The sequence below is a fragment of the Mastigoproctus giganteus genome, chromosome 4, assembly GCF_048544385.1.
Source record: "Mastigoproctus giganteus isolate SK-2022 chromosome 4, ASM4854438v1, whole genome shotgun sequence".
In the NCBI taxonomy this organism is placed as follows: domain Eukaryota; kingdom Metazoa; phylum Arthropoda; class Arachnida; order Uropygi; family Thelyphonidae; genus Mastigoproctus; species Mastigoproctus giganteus.
The window spans coordinates 157528555-157547169 of NC_143578.1; the positions used below are offsets into that span (position 1 = coordinate 157528555).

Below are 18615 nucleotides of genomic sequence, written 5' to 3' on the forward strand. Positions count from 1 at the left end.
ACACAAGAAAGGCACCTGGGGTGGATGGGATCTATCCAGTTATATTAAAGGAGGCAGCAAAGGAAGTAAGAAAACCATTAGTCATAATTATGAGAGCTTCCTTGGACTCAGGGGAGGTACCGATGGACTGGAGAAATGCAAATGTGACCCGAATTCACAAAGGAGGATCAAAGGCTGACAAGTAATTATAGACCTGTGAGTTTAACTTCTGTCCCAGGAAAATTAATGTAGGCCCTGGTTAAAGAAGCACTGCAGGATCATCTAGACAAGACTGCAGTTATAGCTCGGACCCAGCATGGTTTTGTTAAGGTAAAGTCTTGCCTGACCAATTTGACTGGATACTACGATGCAGGCACAAAAGAACTGGATGCAGGGAATAACTCTGATATTATATATTTGAATCTTAGAAAGGCTTTTGATACTGTTGCACATGGAAGACTGCTGCACAAATTGGAGCAGTGTAGCATTGAAGGCAAATCGCTGCTATGGATAAAGGGATGGTTGAGTGGGAGAAGACAGAGAGAGGTAATCAATGGACACAGCTCTTTGTGGACTAATGTTATTAGTGGAGTCCCTCAGGTTCAGTGTTGGGTCCATTATTGTTTTCTGTATTTATAAATGATATTGAAGTTTGCAGTTGATACAAATGTTGTCAAGGTTGTTAAGGACACTCGGATGCTATTCTGCTGCAACAGGATCTTGAAAGGTTGAGCAGATGGGCTGAGAGGTGGCAAATGAAGTTTAACATTGACAGATGTAAAGTACTACATATGGGATACAGCAACACCACAGCAACGTATCAACTCTGTGTTACTACACTGACAGTGGTAGAGAATGAAAAGGACCTGGGGGTAATTGTGCAGGCAGATATGAAGTTCTCTGAGCAGTGCAGACGGGCTGCAAGAGTAGCTCATGGTGTCTTGTTAATGATATACAGGAATTTTTCTAGCAGGGATAAGGAGTTGATTATTCCCTTATATAAGGCAATGGTTAGGCCACGCCTTGAGTACTGTATACAGGTCTGGAGGCCTCATTTCAAGAAGGATGTGGAGCTGCTGGAACGAGTACAGAGGACAACAAGATTAGTGAATGGAACAAAGGGTTCCTCTTAGAAAGAAAGGCTTAAGTTTTGCAAATTACAGTGTCTTGAGTCTAGGCACCAGCAAGGTGATCTGATAGAGGTGTATAAAGCCTTGAATGGTTTGAGCATGCTCAATGCCGATGAGATTCTTCCTCTTGCTCAGAATAATCACCTGAGAGGGCATAAATTCAAATTGAGGAAAGACAGATATAGGATAAATGTGTGGAAATTTGCCTTTAGCCAGCGGTTAGTTGGTTGGTGGAACAGACTTCCATCCCTTGTTGTGGAAGTTGATAGCCTAAATAAATTTAAGGCTTAGCTGGACAGGTATTTCGAACGAATGGAGGGGTGAAATGGAAGTTTGTTTTTTTTTTTTTTTTTTTTTTAGCTGATGCTGCATAAGCTTGCTTTCTTGCATCATATGCCTCTACTAATGCTAATGCTAAACTGTTTAGGCCCATCTTTAGCTGGGCCAAACAGTTGTCGGAGAACAAAAGTCAAATGGCGTTTGCATTTAACTGATTCTAAATGAACAATTTCAGATGGAAGGAGATGAGTTTTTTAATTGTTTCTTAACCTCCATAGATGAGGCGCCTCCGTATCCAGGTGGGAAGTACACGCTTCTTGATTAGACCGGGGTTCAAGCCTGCCACCACCAAATCCGGAGCATGCGGAAAGGTCAGGGAATGACCACCGCACCGGAGTAATATGGCCTTAGTTGCTAATGCTCCTAAAAAACCAAATAATAATAATAACAACCACTGATGAAACATGAGTCCGTCACTTTACTCCCAAAATTCATTTCATATTCATATCCTAAAATAAAAGTGTACAATTAATGCTGGTTACCAAAATTAAAACTGCAATCTCTTTAAAAACTAAAAATAGCTGTAAGGAAGAAATGATCAGATCTTCTGTCCAAAAATATTTGTTTACATGATAACCCATGTCCACAGGTTGCCATATTAGCTATATATAGTTGTTCACACTTCATTGCACTTAGCATTAGTAGAGGCATCTGATGCAAGAAAGCAAGCTTATGCAGCATCCGCCAAAAAAATAATAATAAATAAATAAATAAAAAAAATAAAAAATAACCATTTCCACTTCACCCCTCTGTTCGTTCAATATACCTGTCCAACTGAGCCTTAAACTTATTTAGGCTATCAACTTCCACGACAAGGGATGGAAGTCTGTTCAACCAACTTACCACCCGCTGGCTAAAGGCAAATTTCCGCACATCTATCCTACATTTGTCTTTTCTCAATTTGAATTTATGCACTCTCAGGTGATTATTCTGAGCAAGAGGAAGAATCCCATCAGCATTGAGCATGCTCAAACCATTCAAGGCTTTATACACCTCTATCAGATCACCTCGCTAGTGCCTAGACTCCAGACACTTTAATTTGCAAAACTTAAGCCTTTCTTTGTAAGAGCACCCCATTGTTCCATTCACTAATCTTGTTGCCCTTCTCTGTACTCGTTCCAGCAACTCTACATCCTTCTTGAAATGAGGCCTCCAGGCCTGTATACAGTACTACTCTAGGTGTGGCCTGACCATTGCCTTATACAACGGAATAATCACCTCCTTATCCTTGCTAGAAAAATTCCTATATATCATTGACAATACACCATGAGCTACTCTTTCAGCCCATCTGCACTGCTCAGAGAACTTCATAGCTGCCTGCACAACCACCCCAAGTCCCTTTCATTCTCTACTAGTGTCAGTGTAGTACCACAGATTTGATACGTTGCTCTGGGGTTGCTGTTTCCCATATGTAGTACTTTACATTTGTCAATGTTAAACTTCATTTGCCCTCTCAGCCCGTCTGCTCAACCTTTCCAGATTCTGTTGCAGCAGCATAGTGTCAGTATGTCCTTGACAACTCTGCCAACCTTCGTATCGTCTGCAAACTTGGACATTAAGCTTGATATACCATCATCAATATCATTTATAAATACAGAAAACAATAATGGACCCAAAACTGAACCCTGAGGGACTCTACTAATAACATTAGTCCACGATGAGCAGTGTCCATTGATTACCACTCTCTGTCTTCTCCCCCTCAACCACCCCTTTATCCATAGCAGCAATTTGCCTCCAATGCCACACTGCTCCAATTTGTGCAGCAGTCTTCCATGTGCAACAGTATCAAAAGCCTTTCTAAGATCCAGGTATATAACATCAAAGTTATTCCCTGCATCCAGTTCTTTTGTGACTGCATCATAGTATCCAATCAAATTGGTCAGGCAAGACTTCCCCTGAACAAAACCATGCTGTGTCCGAGCTATAACTGAAGTCTTGTCTAGATGATTCTGCAGTGTTTCTTTAACCAGTGCCTCCATTAATTTTCCGGGACCAGAAGTTAAACTCACAGGTCTATAATTACTTGTGTCAGCCTTTGATCCTCCTTTGTGAATTGGGGTCACATTTGCACATCTCTAGTCCATGGGTACTTCCCCTGAGTCCAAGGAAGCTCTCATAATTATGGCTAAGGGTTTGCTTACTTCCTTTGCTGCCTCCTTTAATATAACTGGATAGATCCCATCCACCCCAGGTGCCTTTCTTGTGTTTATCTTCAACAATTTCTCCTCCACTTTACTCTCAGTTATTACAAGATTCTCTAGCTTACTGCCAGATTTGAATACACCTCTGGCATTCCCCTCACTGAATAACTCCTCATGTGTGAATGTCGATGCAAAATATTCATTTAGTTTGTTAGCTACCCGAGCAGGATCATCAACAGTTGATCCATCGATATCCAGTGGACCAATCTGATTCATCCCATTACTTCTAGAGTTTACATAAGTAAAGAACTCTTTGCTGTTTTTCTTTGAATCCCTTGCCAAAGATTTCTCGTAATCTACCTTTGCCTGCCTGACCTCCTTTGTAACTTGGTTACAGATCAACACTGTATCTATCATAGGCTTCTGTATCACGTGTTAGTTTGTATGTATCCCATGCATTTTTCTTCTCTGCCATATGTCTCATTAGTTCATCTGACATCCATTTAGGCCTAAACCTTGAACAATATTTCTTAGTTGGTGTGTAATGCCTAGTAGCTTCCAAAATAAGTTCTTTGAATGCTTCCCATTTTGAATTTGCTGTTGGTAACTTCATCAGTTGGTCTCACTGTATAGAATTTAATACTGCCTCAGTCCATCGTAGTCGCCTTTACGAATGCAATAACTCTTCCCTTTACCCCTAATGGTAGTTACCTCTTTGATTAAATCCCACTTCAGCACACTGTGATCACTGCCACCTAGTGGTTCATTTATCTGCAGATTCTTAATGCATGAAGAATCACTACTGATAATCAAATCAAGAGTATTACTCCCTCTAGTTGCCTCCCGAATATGCTGATGTAGAAAACAATCATCCAATAAATCCACAAAAGCCCTGCTAGTGTGTGAGTAACCAGCCCCCAAATTCCAGTCAATATCTGGGAAATTAAAAGCGCCCATTATAAGACTCTCTGATTTACTGGCCCACTCTATTTCCCTGTACAGTTTCTTATTATACTAATCAGAGTCATTAGGCCTATAGCACACTCCTACTCTCAACTTTGATGTCCCAATGCTTATGTCACACCAAACTGATTCGAGACTGCACTGTCCAGCAATGTTGACTGGCTTCACTTCCTTGGATTTTATGTATTTCTTAACTAATAGCATAACCCCTCCTCCCTTCCTATCCTGTCTGTAGACATTGTCCTCCCCAAATTCCAGTTCTGCATTCCTTACATCTGTGTGACACCACGTTTCTGAAATCCCAACAATATCTGCCTTTGATGTTTTGAGCAATACCTCAAATTTATTTTCTAAATTCCTAGCATTGGTGTACACGCAAGTATACATGAACCTGTTCTTTTTCTTAGCTACCCTAACACAACCCATGTATTTACTTGTACCCCAATGATTCCCAGCAGTCTCTGAAATATCCTGCATCTTATTTTCCAGGCTGCTGCTCATTTCAATAGAAGCAGTGCAAGAATCACTTTCACCTCTGCCAGTGGCTACTGGCAATCTATTAGTCCTTGTATCCCCCCCCCCCAATCTAGCAGTTTTCTGACCCAACTAACACTGCCTCAATAGCATCAGCAAGCATTCTTGCACCCTTTCTATTTAAGTGTATCCCATCCGTGTAGAAGCAGTCTCTCCTGTTAACAAGTACAGACCAGGCTGAAAAAAAATTCTACCCTTTGAGCCTTGCTCAATCTTTCCAGGGCCGAATTGATCGAGAGGGCTATCATCGTATACTCCCTCCTATCGTGTCTGGGCAGAATTGCAGATACTTATCCGTTGTATTCAAATCATATTATCAGTTGAAAAAGAGACGCATCAGTTCTTGAAAGCTGCTGCCATTGTATATTTTATTGTATTAAATTAAACTGGGTTATCATTGTATATATATTTTTCATGTTCACATATAGCTAATTTGAATATGAATACACTGCCTGATTTAGGTTTGAGATGTTCTTTTGTCATCCTCCTGGCATTTATGATTTGCCATACTGTAACCCCATCTGCTTAAGCCACTGAAAAGAGCTCTTAGGACAGTGGTGTCCAACCTTTTCCTATACAGGGGCCGTATTCAAAGTTAGATTTCTTCCATGGGAAGCACAGAGTGATTCGAGAAAAAATTGTCACATTTTCTATATCTTGTTACTCATAAAAGTTTTTTTTTTTTTTTTTTTTTTTTTTAAAAGCTATATATATATATTTATTAAAAAAAGCAAATTCCCAGCACTTTTATGTGCAACAGATCTATGTCAGTGATTTATTTTTTAGAGTTTATTAAAATTATAAAAATATGACTTACTTTTGTTTGTTTTTTTTTAAATACTTTAAACTTTTTTTTTTTTTTTTTTTTTGTAGTTGTTGGCGCATCGGCTTCTGTGGCCATAGTGCACCTCCCAAGGTTTTTGCAGTACTTTGATCCAAGCCCGAGGCGGGATTCGAACCCGCGACCTTTGGGTTGCCAGGCAGGCACTTTACCCACCTGACTAGCCCGGTTGGCACTTTACTTTTGTTTCTGTTTGAAATACTTCACTATAGTTTAAAAAAAAAAAAAAAAAATTTTACTTTTGGTTTTAAATGCTCATTTCAGAAAATTTACAACCCGAAAAGGATCACTACTTTTCAATATTAAGGTGAATAAATAAATAAATTTCAATATTAAGGTGAATAAATAAATATAATGATAAACCTAAAATTGAAATATTCAAAAATTTTATTAAGTACAATACACAATAACATTTACTGGATGAAACTTAACATTTAATGAGATGATTGAGGCTGGATATTTTTAAATAATTGTTCAAAATTTGGTTGCAAATTTGTGACACCAATCTCAATACAATAATGAAGATTATTAATGAAGAATCTCAATAATGAAGATTATGTCATGATCTTATTTCTCGATGGAGCCCCAGGTCTTGATGATATTTCTCCATTTGTTCTCAAATCCTGTGCTCCTGAACTTACTCCTGTTCTATGTCACCTTTATTCACTTTCTTATTCAAAAGGTGTTTTTCCTTCTGTTTGGAAATTTACTCATATCCAGCCAGTTCCCAAAAAGGGTGATAAATCCCTTCCAACAAATTACTTCTACTCTTTCTAAAGTAATGGAGAAATCACTTAATCGTCAAATCTTAAACTATCTAGGAACCTTCCGTCTGATCAATGATCGCCGGTATCGATTCCATCAGTGTCACTCCACATGTGATATTCTGGCCTACGTTATCAATTTATGGACAAATTCAATGTAAAAGTACGGTGAAACACAAGCAGTTGCTCTTGACATTTCAAAGCTTCTAAACAAGCTTCCATCTTATGGTTTGCCAATTGTTCTTTGTAATTGGTTATCCAGTTTTCCTCTCCGACCGCTCACGGAGGGTGATGGTAGATGGTTCTCTGTCTTCTAACTTCACTACTAATGCTGGTATCCCCCAAGGTTGAGTTCTTTCCCTCCATTCTTTTCCTCTTGTATATTAATAACCTTCTTTCATTGATTGGAAATCCTATCCATAGTTTTGCTGATGATAGGAAACATTGCATCCAACTTTCCAGTTTGAGAAACCTTGCCGTGCTCAATCATCTTCAACTTCTTGAATATCCGCAATCAATTCCTTAAATGCCGATCTCCAGGTATTTCTCCAGTGAGGCAAAGGCAACTTAGTTGATTTCAATCCTTCTAAACTCAATCCTGTGTTTTATCTCGCAAAAAGGATTCTTTTGCTCCTATGCTTATCTTTGGTGACACTCCAATTTCTAGGCAATGTGATATATCTCTTTTGGGGATTACCCTGACTTCTAATCCCTCTTGGCACAAGCACATTACAAATATTGCTTCCTCTGCATTTAAAAAACTTGGTTTCCTCTTTCGCTCTGGGCGATACTTTTTTTCCAAACAGTTGTTCACTCTGAACAAATTGCAAATCCGCCTTACCATGAAATATTGTTCCCACCTCTGGGGCGGTGTCCCCAAACCTCTCAGGCTTCTAGATTCCATTCAGATGAGGGCAGTTAGGTTAATTAATGACTCATCTCTAACAGACAGACTCTTTCCACTCTGTCTCATACATGTTCTGTTCCTGCTATATGCCTTTTCTACAGATACTTCCATGGGCACTGTTCTTCTGAATTTTCTCCTGTAATTCCTGCTCTCTTTTTCAAAACAGACTGAACATGTGCCACCACCAGCCAACATCCATTTACTGTTCAACTTCAAACTCACAGAACCAACTTTTCATCTTACTTGTTTATTCATTCAACTGCTGTTTTCTGAAACAACCTTCCTTCATACATATTTCCTGAAAATTACAGTCTACAGAAGTTGAAGGCTAATGTCAACAAATATCTTCTTTTGTCTTTTCAATCTCCAACCCATGCACGGTATTATAGGTTCTAATACTTCTCGTGTTTGGGGATTTCATAAAAAAATTCTCATCTATTATTCTGTTTCTTTTTAAATATTTATTTGATTTTATTAGTTAAAAAAAATCTGCTTGCAAACATTTGTTGATCCAAACAAAATAGCCATTTTCATGGCATTTTCTTTTATTAGCAGAAAATCTTCAGATGGGAAAGCCTTGTAGAATTCAAATAGTTTATTTTTGCAGTCTATATTCTTATTTAAGAATCATATTTTGGCTTGAAGATCAATAATTTCAAGTTGCAATCTGGGATTGTAGTTTTCAGCCATAGAAGTAAATGAGTTCTCAAACAAAAGCTTATGTTTTTTCATGGGATTTTATATCTGAAAATCAACTTTTAAACTTGTCAAAAAGTAATTGTAATAATGAAAGGTAACGATTCTTTGGAAATGTGTTTCTCCTTTAGCTCAGAACAACATTCAAAGTGAACTAAATTGTCTTGCTCAACTGGGATTTAAATAATAACTTATTTTGATATGATTTGATGTCACCAAACAAGTCAGACCAATTTTCCTTTCCCTTGTAGTTTTAAATTAAGAGCATTTAAATGACTAGAAATGTATGTATAAATTGCAAGATCAAACAGCCACTCCATATTTGATAGTTGTTTTATTGGTTCCCCTTTTTCTGTGTTGAAACATTCGGTCATGTTTCAACAGCCACATTAAGGCCATGTGATCTTGTAAAATTTACAATTGAAATAACCACTTCATAAAGTGTTGCAGATCCAATACTTTCCCATAAAGAGCTTCTTGATGCACAATGCAGTGAATTCCAATTGGAGTTTCAGCCCCAATATCTATCATTTTCTTGGTTATTCTACCCATAACCCCAATGTTTTTAACAATCATATTTTTTGTACCGCCAGTTGTGACTCCTACCAGGGTTTTAATATTTAATCCTAACTTTTCGATAGATTGGCAAAAATTTTCAAAAAAGATTTTCACCTGTAGTTGCGCATACTCTGCAGATCAGCTAAATCTTCAACTGGTACAAAATTATAATTAATTCCACGTATGAAGATGAGAAGTTGGGCTCTGTCATTTACATCAGTATTGTCATCTAGCGCCACACTAAAATATTTCATTTTTTATGTTTTCCAAAAATTGTTCGACAAAGTCTTTCCAATATCTTCTACTCTTTGCATAATTGTTTCTCGAGATGAACTTATGTCTTGTATCATTGTTCGTTTCTCCAGACAAATTTCTTCCACTCTTTTAACAAACAACGCTTAATAAATTCACCATCACTGAAAAATTTACTTTCAAAAGCGATCAAATGTGCAACTTGATAACTGGCACGTACAGCAGATAAATTTCTTGATTAATACCTTTTCAGTATATTTTGTTGTTTTCTTAATTCGTTTTGTAACTGTGAACACTTTTCTTTTTGCAGTACTCCTTTATGTTGATCATAAGATTTATGATTGGAATCAATGTCATTTTAAATTATATTCTTCAAAAACTCATACAGCCTCCTGACACACCAAACACACTGCTCTTTCGTGGTAATCAATGAAGAAATAGTCTTCAGTCCACCTTGGATCAAAAACACGACAGTCCAAATTGATTTTCCCCTTTTGGAACATTTTTAAGAATGATTTTTTTTAATTCAATACAAATTAATAATTAATTCAATGCAATGAACAAGCTATATCAAAATACATAACTGTATTTAGCGTACATATGACTGCACTGGACCACGTGTACACAGTCGAGCTGGATGCTTGCATGGCTGTACACGCAATGGCGATCGATGCTGTTTTAGTTCACTTTCCATGCATGCCTTATAAAAATTATTCTTGGGCCGGATCCAGTCCACGGGTCACAGGTTGGACACCACTGACTTAGGAGACAAGAAATTTAGCTGAATAATGAAGTAAAAATGTTAAAAAAAAACAAAAAAAAAAAAAACACTAAACTGATGTTAGCATCAATGAAGTATTTCTTAGAACCTGAATTATAAAAAGTTCTAGAATTCTGGAGCAAATGTATTCCAATGTAACAACAGAGAGAAAAATTCAAGCTCAAATACAATATGATATATCAATATCATATAAGTCATCTACAATATAATATTTTAAAGCATATATATGAAAATACAATAAGCCACTTACTTCATCTTCTACAACTGCTGCCTTATCCTTATCTCCTAAATGTGACCTACATGGAAATGCTTGCAGTATGGCTAAATCTGGAATGTACGTTACATGAAAGATTTTTATATTTAAGCAAAGTTATATATATACTGACAGAATAAATACAACTCTGTCTCTTCAATTACTTTGTATATTTTTAAAGAATAAGAATCAAAGGACTGTGGCTAAATCTTCACACATTTGAATATTATTTCACCCATGCAACCATATCTGAGATTTATCGGGGACAGTCCAAAAAGACGGCGGCAGTTACCATTGCCTCCTATTCAAACAACAAAAACAAATGGTGATTCTAATTTTTTGACTTAAGAGTATGTAGGTTAAGGACTGAGCAGTAGAGCATGCTGCTTTAAAGCTCCAAGTAGCAATCTCCTTCTCCTTCGAAAGGGGCACACATGATTAGGCATGTTTCCGAAAGAGGCCTGTCTCTTGGGTTTATCACCATTTTCCTGAATAAGTTTCTTGAGTTCTTAAATTTGGGAGTAGTATTTCTTAAAATACTAGAGGGGCTTAGAGGGGAACAGGTATCCTGTGTGTTATCAGACACTCAGCCTAAAACACTGATGGATCCAATATCTCTCTATTACAGAAGATTTAGGAGAAGTCCGGTTGGCCTGCCTCCCTAAAATCCACTCATGCACACCTTCTCGATGGTAAGCCCTGTTACGTCACTTAGGTGGCAACGAACGTGTAGAGTGGTTCTCTTCAAGATGCCTGGTCAGCATGAAGAGGAAAAGACCAACCCCTCCAGCAATATGAAAGCACGACGAAACAAATGGCCCTCAGTCCCCAGCAGCTTTCACTCTCCCTCTTACGGCAGCGAGAGGATCGGAGTGGAAGCAGAGGGTGCTAAGAATCTCTGGGTACGACCAGGCTGCCATGCACGGAAACTGAACTTGGCCTGTTATAACGTAAGAACACTCATCGGTGAAGACAGGATATTAGAGCTGGAAAAGGAATTAGAAAATGTGAATTGGAATATCATCGGTTTGGCTGAAACAAGAAGAAGAAATGAATCACTTATAAGTTTATCAAGTGGAAATCTGCTGTACACCAATGGAAACAGTGAAAGGAGTGAAGGTGGAATTGGGTTTCTGGTCCATAAAGATTTTAAAAACAACATTTTGGAATTCAAAAGTACATCACCAAGAGTGTCAAGACTAATACTCAAGATTTCTAAGAGATACAAGCTAAAGACTATAATGATTTATGCACCAACATCGAGCCATGATGATGAAGAGGTTGAAGAAATGTACACTGAAATTGAGAGTCTTCTAGATGAGCAGAAAACCCACTACACTATTATTATGGGAGACTTCAATGCTAAGGTTGGAAAAAGATAAAACAGCACAGAAAGGGGGAACTATAGGAAATTTTGGAATTGGTGAAAGAAATGAAAGAGGTGAAAGACTTGTGGAATTTGCAGAATCTCAAGGACTGTCAGTAATGAACACTTTTTTCAAGAAAAGGGTGAACAGAAAGTGGACATGGAAGAGTCCAAATGGATTAACTACTAATGAAATCGACTTCATCCTCACTAACAGAAGATATATTGTGAATGATGTTACCGTCCTGAATAAGGTAAATGTTGGAAGTGATCACAGAATGGTAAGATGTACACTTGATATAGATGTAGGAAAGGAAAGGAAAAAACTGACTCGAGTAAATAATACAAAGGTCTTTGAAATAACAGAGGAGGAGAAAAAGCAGTATGTACTGGAACTTAAGAACAAGTTTGAGCTTCTGCAGACTTCTCAGGACCAAGATATCGACGAGGAATATTACAACTTTCTGAAAGTGATAAAGCCCAAGAAACCTATAGGGAAACAGAAATCCAAAGAAGAAAAAATTAGTCAAGAAACACTTGTCATGATGAACCAAAGACGACAAATGAAGAGCAAGAAAAACACTGACAGGGAGAAAACTGAGTATACTGAGTTATGCAAAGCCATTAGAAAGAGACTCAGAGAGGACATAAGAAGATTTAACACAAGAAAAGTAGAACAAGCATTAAGGGAAAACAAAGGATTTAAATCAGCAGCCATGAGCAGTAATACAGAAAGACAAATGATACTGAAACTGAAGAATAGTGATGGTGTACTTATAAACAGCAGAGAAGGCATAATTCAAATAGCAGAAGACTACTATAGAGAATTATACAAGGAGCAGGGGAATGATGCCAGCAGTGGGGAAGATGGATTGCAAAGTAGCAACACATACGACATACCCAATATTCTTCCTGATGAGGTAGAGCATGCATTGAAGAAAATGAAGAATCAGAAAGCCCCTGGGGAAGATGAAGTTACTGTAGAGTTGTTAAAATTGGGAGGAAGAGACATAACACAAAAACTGGCAAGGCTCTTCACAAAGTGCATTAGAAAAGGTGTGACGCCTAAGCAGTGGAATAATGCAATCATAGTTTTGCTGCATAAGAAAGGAGATAAATCAGAAATTGGAAATTATAGACCAATTAGCTTGTTATCCCACATCTACAAGTTGTTCACAAGGGTCATTACTAACAGATTAGAAAGAATACTGGATGAGAATCAACCGAAAGAGCAAGCTGGCTTTAGGACAGGATTCTCAACTATGGATCACCTTCATGTAATATCACAGCTAATGGAGAAAGCAAATGAATATAAAACACCATTATGCCTGGCATTTGTGGATTATGAAAAGGCATTTGACTCCATACAGCATAAGGCAATGTTTCGGGCACTGGAAAGACAAGGCATTGATACCCCATATATTATGATTTTGAAGAAAATATACGAGAGTGCTACCTCCTTTATTAGACTAGACAAAGACAGTAGGAAATTTAAAATTGAGAAAGGAGTTCGACAAGGAGACACAATATCTCCGAAGCTGTTTACTGCTGCCCTTGAGGAAGCTTTCAGAAGATTAGACTGGTCGCAGAAAGGAGTCAATGTGAATGGAGAGTACCTAAACCATTTACGATTTGCAGATGACATTGTGGTCATAAGCCATGATCCCAAAGAATTAGAGGAAAATCTTAATCAGTTATGCATAGCTAATAAGGATTTTGGACTAAAGATGAATATGGCTAAAACAAAAGTAATGATGAACAAGTATGCCACAGAAAGGGAAATAATGATTGAAGGAGTAGTAATTGAAAAGGTGGAGTCATATACTTATCTGGGACAAGTTATTAGCTGTAATAATGATAAATGGCTGGAAGTCAAGAGAAGAATAAATTTTGGATGGATAGCATTCAGGAAATATAGTCACATACTGAAGAGCAATATCCCAGTTTGTCTGAAACGTAAAATAATGGACCAATGTATACTCCCCATCATGACTTATGGAAGTGAAACTTGGGCACTCACCAAAAGAATGGAAGAGAAGCTGAGAACTACACAGCGAAGAATGGAACGAATCATATTGGGAATAAGACTGTTAGATAAGAAGAGAAACACATGGATTAGGCAACAAACTCAAGTAAAGGACATTCTTATCAAAACTAAAGAACTAAAATGGTCTTGGGGAGGACACATAGCTCGAAGACATGATGACAGATGGACTAAGAAAATAACAGAATGGTATCCAAGAGGAGCTAGAAGAAAACCTGGAAGACAAAGGCGGAGATGGATAGATGAAATTCATGAGTTTGTGGGTAGTAAATGGATGTCCAGTGCTCAAAACAGAAGGAACTGGAAAGTTGCTGGAGAGGCCTTCATCCTGCAGTGGATTGAAAATGGCTGATGATGATGATAATGATGATTTCTTAAAATTATGAAATCAGTCTTTGCTATCTTGAAATTTGTCAGGATCTGCACCTGAACTTTCAGACATGTACAGCACTTTCAGTGATGTCTTCATGCAACTCACAATAATGTCCCTTATAATCACTTCTTTTAGTGAATGAAAAGATTCCTTCATGCAAAACTGACGGGCAACCAGCAAAAGGTAATTGCACAGTTGATTTTACTTTGAGCAAGATCATTTATAACTTCGATCTTGTAATCTAAAGAACCGTATTTTTTTAACCCTTTCAGTCATGACACATTTCCCTTACCATTCTGTATGCAATTATGAGACATTTTTTTATATCATACAATTTAAATCAACAGATTCATTATAACCCCAGGGGCTCACATCTGGTGAGTATGGGTTTGGCACACCCAGGGTCCTCAGCTGGATATCATCATTCTTCTCTTTCTTGGTGATTCCCTTCTACTTCTGACTCTCTCAGGGTAACTTGGAAAGTTTTTTTTTGGCTGGTGCAGCATAAGCCTCAGGCTTCCTTGCACTATATGGCTAGTAATAATAATGATAATAACAATGAGTGATTTGTGTCAACTATTATATATTATTAGGTGGTAGATGACTCTCATCAACCATGCAATACCACCACTTTGCTTACTGGAGGCTTGAGGTAGCAAAACTCATGTTTAGTTTCCAGAGAAAATTTTCTGGAATCCATTCCCCATCTCCTTCAACCCATGCACGGTACTAAATATAGGTTTTTGTACCTTTTGAAATTGGGGGTTTCATAAAAAAAAAAAAAAAATCTGTGTGTGGCACACATTGCTATATTAAAAATTAGTGACTGCATTCATTTTTTGCACAATACTGTGTAACATATAAACAATCACTAATTTTTCAGGCAACAGAATAAAATACAATGATTACATGCACAGTTTAAAAGAGAAGTACTGAACTCCATTTGCATGTGGTTATATTCACTTTTGAAATCCACCAGACTACCACCATTAGTGGTAGTGTGATGAAGGCAATAGCAAATACCTTTACTGCACGTGTGCAAGATACCATAGGACAAGATGAAATATACTTGCCATCTAGTCTCACGTCTTGCCTCAAAAAATTTTTTTTTTCATTTTGTAAACAGCAGAGGCTGAGCAGATCAAACTTGCTAACACTCAAATTGATTGCCTTACAAAATGAAAGATGGTACAGGTAGCCCTCAATTTACGTCGGGGTTAGGTTACCCCGACGTAAATTGAGGGCTACCTGTACCTGGGTGGGGCCCAGGTGCAAATGGAACCTTTTATATCATGGAGTCAATGGGAAATCACAGGGTTACGTTCCGAGCACCAAATATTTTACCTACCCTTTTCAATACTGGAGTATTTAAAGTTCAGAAATAAACTTTTTTAATTAAAAAAGTGTTTTATTTTTAACCTACATAAATATAATAGTATGTACATGTAAAAAAAAATAAATTAATACATACTAAAACAGTTTTGAGAGTGGTGTAATTCCAAAATTTTAGTTGGCTTTTGAAGGTCCTGGTTGGGAAGATTGCCTTCTTTTGAAGAAAGGATCAAGTGTTGATTGCCTGGATTTCTTCCTCCTTTCTTTAAGAATTTCAAAATAAGGGCTCAGGGTTGATATGACACCCTCTCCCAGTCATGATCAATGTCACAGAGCTCATTAGTGAAGAACTCTACACTTGCAAGAATCCATTGTAGATCACTGATCTTCATAATTTTTAGAGGAGAATCTTCTTCTTTCTCTTCCTCCTGCTGTTGGCTAAGTTCTGCAGCTAACTCTTCAAAGTCTTCATTTGAAAGAGACTCTTTCAAATGAAGACCATGACTTTTCAAGAGCTCAGTTACACCAACGAGCCAAAACATTATGACCAGCGAGTCGTTACGCGAATCGAAGCAACTGCAGGTGAACTACGGCAGGTGACCAGGTTGGGACATGGTATAAAAGACACCTGATACTAAGCTCCGTTAATCAGTTCAGATGGGAATGGCAGTGGACTTGTTCTTCAGATGGGAATGGCAGTGGACTTAAGCGAGTTTGACAAAGGCCAAATTGTAATGGCCAGATGACTGGGTCAGAGCATATCCAAAATGGCATGGCTGGTGGGAGGCTCACATTCAGCCATGGTTGGTACCTTCCGAAAGTGGTCTGAGGAGGGTAAACCCACAAACCGCTAGCGAGGTGTTGAATGACCACGGCTCATTGATGCTCGAGGTGAACGAAGGTCTCTTGGATGGTGCGTAATAACAGAAGGGAAACCGTGGTGCAACTCACTGGTAATTGGAATGCTGGTGACAGGAGTAATATGTCACAATACCCAGTACATCGAACCCTGCTGAAAATGGGGCTGCATAGCCGCATGCCACCCCAAGTGCCCATGCTAACCACGGTTCACAGGCGACAGCACCTATAATGGGCACGCGAGCATCGAAATTGGACCTTGAGTGATTGGAAGAAGGTTGTCTGGCCCGATGAATTATGTTTCCTGTTGCTCCATGTGGTATGTGTGTGTTGTTTACCTGGGGAAGTGATGCCGCCTGGATGCATTGTGGGACAAAAACAAGCTGGTGGCAGCAGTGTCATGCTTAGGGCGATGTTCTGCTGGAATACTCTGGGTCCAGTCATCTATGTACTGAGCACTCTGACATCTACCACCTTCCTAAACATCATTGCTGACCAGGTAAACCCTTTCATGGCAATGGTCTTCCCCTCTGGCGGTGCAGTCTTTCAGCAGGAAGATGTGTCATGCCACACCACCCGGATTGTTTGAGACTGGGTCGCGGAACATGAGGAAGACTTCCAGGGATTGCTCTGGCCTCCAAATTCCTCAGACATCAATCCGTCAAGCATCTGTGGTTTGTGTTGTAACAGCAACTTTGATCTGTGGTGTCTCAACCATGGACCTTACAGGCATTAATGGATCTGCTGGTTACGTGTTGGTACCAGATACCACAAGACACATTTAGAAATCTTGTAGCATCCATGCCTCGCTGAGTACGTGCTGTTCTGGCTGCACGTGGAGGACCAAACATCATATTAGGTAAGTGGTCATAATGTTTTGGCTCATCGGTGTGTATACAGAGTGTTTCAGTTAAACGTTTCAGAACTTCTAAGAGGGGTAGAGTACATCCTGACAACTCGAAATCATATAGCAATGTGGGGTCGGAAATGCTTTCCTGAAGCGGTGTTGTACACAGAAGCACCATAAAGAAAAGAGACCGTAAGTGAGAAATCGTTTTAATAATACATGAAAAGAAGCAAAAGGTACATGGATTAAAGTAAGTGTTCGAAGTTTCTTCCACGGGCTACAATGCACGCCTCACATCTCCGACGCATGGGCATCCGAACATTCTGGAATACTCCAGGCAGCGTGTCCAGACACAGCAACCGGAGGATTATGCACCTCGTATTGCTTTCGCACAGTGGTACCTTGGAAAATGTGCTACAAATCCCCTTTTTCCTGTTGAAGTGTTGTTTTCCGATGAGGCATCCTTCACAAGGGAAGGAATTTTCAACACGCATAACGACCATATCTGGGCGGTCGAGAACCCGCATGCAATACGACGTCGTGCAGCACAGATTCGGTCAATGTATGGGCCGGTATTATGGGAGATCACCTCATCGGACCTTACCTGTTACCGTGTCGTCTAACCGGACCTATCTACTTGATCTTTCTGCAGCAAGTATTGCCACAACTTTTGAGAGATGAACAGATTTCTGCATCGACGCAACAGACAATGTGGTTCCAACACGATGGAGCTCCTGCCCATTATAGCGGAGATGTTCGTAACTACCTGGATGTCACATTTGGTCAACAGTGGATCGGACGTGGTGGTCCCGTGCGTTGGCCTGCTCGGTCACCCGACCTATTATGTCTTGATTTTTATTTCTGGGGTCATATGAAATCGCTAGTTTATGACACCCCTGTTGACAATGCTGAGGAGCTGGTTGCAAGAATCGCAGTAGCTGCCGAAGAAATTCGAAATTCGCCTGGAGTATTCCAGAATGTTCGAATGTCCATGCGTCGGAGATGTGAGGCGTGCATTGTAGCCCGTGGAAGAAACTTCGAACACTTACTTTAATCCATGTACCTTTTGCTTCTTTTCATGTATTATTAAAATGATTTCTCACTTACGGTCTCTTTTCTTTTTATGGTGCTTCTGTGTACAACACCGCTTCAGGAAAGCATTTCCGACCCCACATTGCTATATGATTTCGAGTTGTCAGGATGTACCCTACCCCTCTTAGAAGTTCTGAAACGTTTAACTGAAACACCCTGTATATATATATACAACTGTAACTTCTAACCCTGCTTCTTGTGCTAGCCTGCTGATGTCTTCTACAACATTCTGTTGTGGTTCGAATCCTCTGAAGTCATGCATGATATCTGGGAGAAGTTTATGCCACACTCTGTTTAGACAATTGACAGTCACTTCTTGCCAGGCTGTGTTAATGTGATTGATGCCATTTAAGACATCAAACAACTGTCAATATTCTCTGATGGTAATGTTGAACATGTCCAAAGTTTTTACCATTTCTGTAAATGTCTGCCATAAGCTTTAAAGGTGGCTAGTATCCCCTGGTCCATGGGTTGCAAAACCGATGTTGTATTAGGGGGATATGTTGTTATTTGGTTTTTAGGAGCATTAGCAACTAAGGCCATATTGCTCCGGGATATGCGGTGG

The 18615-nt window shown here is 38.9% G+C and overlaps 1 protein-coding gene across 4 annotated transcripts in view; it reads right to left on the bottom strand.

Annotated features, from left to right (window-relative positions):
- Positions 1-18615, bottom strand: part of LOC150087135 (MPN domain-containing protein) — a 357845-nt gene that overhangs the window by 143236 nt on the left and 195994 nt on the right. For all 4 annotated transcript variants that reach the window (XM_090371835.1, XM_090371836.1, XM_090371834.1 and 1 more), the window contains exon 10: positions 10136-10212. In XM_090371835.1, the coding sequence (XP_090227961.1) occupies positions 10136-10212 (77 nt within the window). The remainder of the gene's footprint in view (positions 1-10135; positions 10213-18615) is intronic.